Here is a 5,239-nt window from a genome sequence, read left to right on the forward strand (position 1 = left end):
CTTTGATTGGAAACAATGGAAACGTATTTGTTATTGCTTGCTGTATCAACCAGAAACCTGTGATATCCCTTGCTCTATATTATACTCCACACGAAAATTGTTTCTTAATTAAACTTTTCCTTGGATTTCGCTGACCAGTGCTCATCGCCTGCGTTGGATATAGCGCTTGGTTTTCACTATATAAATGTCACTGAGTTTGTTTATAATGTGGCAATCTTATCCAAAATATTATCTTCAAAATTTGAAGGAAGTCATCTCTTTCATTGGACATTTTGGGAGAGTATTTATTATTGTTTGTTGTATTAACAAGAAACAAGCGATAGCTCGTGCTCTATATTAAATCAGAATGCTTTGCAAATACTGCATTCCAAAACTGGAAGTGGCGAGTCAATGAATTTCTAATTGTTTGTTGCATTAAACAGACTAGGACGTGCTATATATTAAACTAAAATGCTTTATCCTTTGGTGGATTGAGACACAATTATGTTTTGAGGCAACTACTCCCTGCATCACCTCTTAACAGTTAACACCATCTTTCTATTGGGAGAAAGCCATGGATATCCTCACTAGGGAAGCTTTAATCATAGGCACAACTTTTGTGCTCCGTTATTTTATCATTAGGAAGCTTGCTTCCTCAAAGGCTTCTTCTAATCTTCCTCCAGGGAGCTTTGGGTGGCCTCTGGTGGGAGAAATGCCTCAGCTTCTGCTCTCTGCGAAGATCAACAGTCTTCAAGACTTTTTTGAGTGGGGAGTGAAGCGATATGGAGGAGATATCTTCAAGACTTTCATTTTTGGACACCGGACGGCCATCTTTTATAGTGCTGAGGGCAATCGGTTTCTCTTCAACAACAGAAACAAGCTTTTCCAGTCCTATTGGCCCGATTCGGTGAAATTGTTATTTGGAAACTCTATATTTAGCAAAGTTGGGGAAGAGGCCAACGGCGTGAGGAAGATGCTCATGACATTCCTGAAGCCACAGGCTCTGCAAAAATTCATGGGCAGAGTGGACGCCATAGTTAACAACCACATAAACAGTAAGTGGTTTGAAAAGCAGCAAATCGAGGCCTTTCCTCTCATCAGGCACTGTATGTTCGTCGTGGCTTGCAATCTCTTTCTAAGCTTGGATAATGACAATGATATCACGGAATTGTATAGTTATTTCACAGATTTGGTGAAGGGAATGACGCAGATTCCTCTAGATCTGCCGGGAATGCCATATCACAAAGCCATGAGTGCTGGACGTCATCTTCGCCGAATACTCCAAAAGCTCATCCAACGGAAGAGAAATGATCTGGCCAGCGGATCCGCTTCGGGAGAACAGGATCTCTTATCTTTCCTTCTCTGCAACGTAGATGAGCAGGGGAATACACTTACGGACGAGGAAATTAAGGATAACATTATGCTACTCTTAGTCCAAGACACAAGCGTCGTCACCCTAGCATTTTTGCTCAGAAATCTGGATCTTAATCCTCATTGCTACACTCAAGTCCACAAAGGTATATATATATATACCATAACTTTCTGTTCTAAATTTTGGCCCTTTCAAGATTGATAAGTTGTAGGAAAAGGTTTAGACAGCTTTATATGAAGACAATTATTTTACCAAAACATAAGCCTATCATCTCCTTATATTCTACTTTAAACTATCTATCGCAGAACAAATGGAGATTTCTAGGGCGATCGAAGGGCGGGAGCTGAAGTGGGATGACATTCAAAAAATGAAATACTCATGGAGAGCAACCCAGGAGACTTTGAGACTTGATCCTCCCGCTCTCGGCTCATGGAGGAAGTGCGTTGCAGATATCTCCTACGGTGGATACACCATTCCTAAGGGATGGAAGGTACTCTCTGACCACTGTAACTATTATTATTCCTTTGTTTGAATCCTGGGTTCTATCTAAGACTGCTTTGATGTAGGTTTGCTGGATAACATTTTCAACCCACAAGAATCCAAAACATTTCCCTGATCCACAGAAGTTTGATCCATCGAGGTTCGAGGGCAGTGGACCACCTCCTTATATTTTTGTGCCATTTGGAGGCGGACCACGCATGTGCCCTGGGAATGAATATGCTCGAATGGTCATACTTGTGTTTCTGCATAACATAGCGAAACGTTTTGAATGGAGTTTGGTGGATGCAAATGAGATAATTGTTGCTGATCCTACGCCTCGACCAACCCGTGGATTGCCTCTAAACCTCCGTCCCCATTCTAACCAATAAGCTATAAACATTCCAAACATATTTATCTATATTTTGGTTTGTTTAAACTAGTGCTTATGTTCATATAGACTTGATTGAGACATTGAATAAATTAGCAAGTGCAATTCAATCCATGACAATAGTTATATTAATGATTAAGTTATCTAAATTTCAACACTAGTGCTTATGTTCAAATTGGAGACATTCATGAATAGACTAGCAATTTAGTCAATGATAATATTGATTTTATATATGTAGTGTATTTATTTTAGTAATGGTATATATTTATTTGTAATGTATAGTATTGTAAAGGAGAAATGACTTTTTCTTAAGCGCAATTTAGATTATATAATTATAAAAATTATTTTATATTAAAAATGAAACTTGAATATGCAAGTGCAATTCAATCTATGATAACGTTTAATTTATATATATAATATATATATTTTTTAAAGTATTGGTATATACTTATTTGTAATTTATAGTATTGTAAAGGGGAAATGACTTTTTCTTAAGTGTTTTTTAGATTATGTGATTATAAATATATTTTTAATTAAAAATTGAAACTTGTATTGATAATTTGATATAATAATAAATTTAAATAAATGATTGTATTTATCTTAATAATTAAAGAGAACATCAAGATTATTATGGACTCGATTTGATATCTTTTGAGATCTAAAATAGTGGATATTAATAATAATTCTAGAATTAGATTAATTTTATGTGATTGTGAATGGATAAATATGGCTACCATAGAGGAATCCATGACTGTGAACTTGCATTGCACCCAAGATCTTGCGTTATGTAGTCTACAAACAAAGATTCTTCAATTTTATTGGTGTGTGGTAGTTTGCTTGCTTTTCTTAAATGTTTGGAAACTTGGTGGTATTTAGAAATTCTCTAAGGGCTATTGATTATTTATAAAATTTATTTAACCTAAATCAACCCTCAAAAACTAAACAATGATAAAAATAAGAATCTTCATTCATGCATATGCCTCTAAAATGGTTATGTAGATCTAGGTTTCTTGTGGTTACTAATCAAATTGTAAATTGGCTCCTTGATTCTTTAGTGATTAGAAAATTGTTATATGATTACAATGAGTACATTGAATGAATATAAATACAAGGACATAACAACATATTTCCAAAAAATGTCTTTATTTAGGAGTGGTAAATGGTGAATATATAATACTGTGTGAGCATGGTTGTGGGAATAAGTGGTAGTGAATAGCATAGGGAGAGGGATTCAAATTTAGACATGCTGACACCATTTGTCACTATGATAATATATCAAATCATTGCCCTCAAAATAGTCACAAAACTAAATGGGAAATGGCATGGGTATGTAAATCTCATCTTTGCACTTTGCCTCCACTTTGAGGTGCATATGAATTTGAGAATTATCATGCATATACAAGTGTGAAATGCTCAAAAACATGTATATAAAATAAATATCTCAATCACTAAAAGGATATTGTCACATGGTTAATATAAATCAATGGACCTTATAAGCATATGATCATGCATGTTTAGCTTTTATGTATGCCTTATCCATAAGATGATTCTTGATAAGCCTAATATAATCACCAACATATGGGTAAAAGCACAAAATTGCAGGGAAAAATTTAAGAAACCCCCCCCTCGGACAAGGTGTAAAAACCTGGTGAAAGGTGTATAATTGCCGAGGAAAATATTAATTTTACTGGCAAAATTTTGTGGTTTACGAAGAAAAAATAATAATCTCCATTGTTGAATCATTCGTGATAGCTCAAAGTTTCTGAAAAATCCTGGCAAATTGTAATGTGTCTAAAACCAAAAAAAATACTTGCATGGGTGAATTGTAATGTTTTAAAAAAAAAAAAAAAATTGCATTGGCGATTTCAACCTATTTTCAAACCATAAAAAAAAAAATATTGGCGATTTCAACCTATTTTCAAACCATAAAAAAATATATTAGCGATTTCAACCTATTTTCAAACCATAAAATTTTTTTATTGGCGATTTCAACCTTTTTCCAAAACTTAAAAAAAATATATTGGCACCTCAGTAGTCCTCGTCAAATCATTAAAACACGTGGCACACAGTCGTCAGCCCTCTTCCTGAAAGACTGCCCATTAGAAAATCTCGCGACCTAGCGATAAGCCCTTACGAATCTATCTCCAGCTCGCAAGCTAAAAATACTAAGCCTTCATAACTTTGAGAGCTAGCGACTGAGGGCAACTGAACCGCCACTTGCCAATTCTTGACCTCAAAATCTTAAGTCCTCGTCACCGCAACGACCTAGAGATAGTGGTAACTTTAACCCTTGTTGCGTACTCGCCAACATAAAATTATTTATCTCTTAACCGCTAGCACTTCACTCACAAGCTCGCGGCTTGATCACGTCTTAAGACATTTAACCTCGTGAGCTGGCAATAATCATGAAACTTAACCATAAACTATCTAGTCGCTAGCTCGTGACCTAAAAATGCTAACATTAAAAAAACATGAGAGCTAGTGACAACTGTGGTGGCAAGCTAATATGTACGAGAAATTTTTAAGGCTTGGATGTCGACTCATTCCTGAGGGACTAGTTTGAAGGTTTCCCCTGAGTCGAGGTTGATTAGACAAGCAAGGGTGACAGTTTCAGAGGCATAAAAGGATTGGATAGCTTTTGATTTAGAGATGAGAGATCATGGATTTCTCTAAGAAATCAGAGGTCGCTTGTTGTCAGGGATTCCGAAGCAGAATTTATACAATCAAGGAGGAATAAAATCAGAACAAAATCATTCACATAAAATGAGCCTTAGCAAGATGTAGTGGATTTGATAGGCACGATCCTGCTCAAACATCATTGTCCTTTCTGAGGAAAAAACCACTCTCAGAAAATGAAAAAGGTTTCTTTTCTCTTCTGCCAATTAAGTGACCACCCCATTGTATTTATAAATTTTTAACACTTCATCTAGTGATACTCATTCACGTGAAAAAACATCATTTTGGTGCTTTTCAACATAGAAATGTGAAAGTTATGAACATGTTTAATTTTACCTTTTAAC

General features: G+C 35.5%; 1 protein-coding gene across 1 annotated transcript; it reads left to right on the top strand.

The window, feature by feature from the left end:
• Positions 1–553: 553 nt before the first annotated feature.
• On the top strand, positions 554–2,220 carry LOC131051118 (cytochrome P450 716B2-like). Its single transcript, XM_057985491.2, has 3 exons — positions 554–1,496; positions 1,657–1,841; positions 1,918–2,220. The coding sequence occupies exons 1-3, from the start codon at positions 554–556 to the stop codon at positions 2,218–2,220; spliced, it is 1,431 nt and encodes a 476-aa protein (XP_057841474.2).
• Positions 2,221–5,239: the final 3,019 nt, after the last annotated feature.

The sequence above is a fragment of the Cryptomeria japonica genome, chromosome 3 (assembly GCF_030272615.1).
Source record: "Cryptomeria japonica chromosome 3, Sugi_1.0, whole genome shotgun sequence".
In the NCBI taxonomy this organism is placed as follows: Eukaryota; Viridiplantae; Streptophyta; class Pinopsida; order Cupressales; family Cupressaceae; genus Cryptomeria; species Cryptomeria japonica.

What these genes read in the sequence shown, in the direction of transcription:
- LOC131051118 (XM_057985491.2), top strand. Translation starts at nt 554, where the DNA reads ATGGATATCCTCACTAGGGAAGCTTTAATCATAGGCACAACTTTTGTG. An exon ending in CTACACTCAAGTCCACAAAG is followed by an intron (nt 1,497 to 1,656) that starts GTATATATATAT and finishes TATCTATCGCAG; the next exon opens with AACAAATGGAGATTTCTAGG. An exon ending in CCATTCCTAAGGGATGGAAG is followed by an intron (nt 1,842 to 1,917) that starts GTACTCTCTGAC and finishes GCTTTGATGTAG; the next exon opens with GTTTGCTGGATAACATTTTC.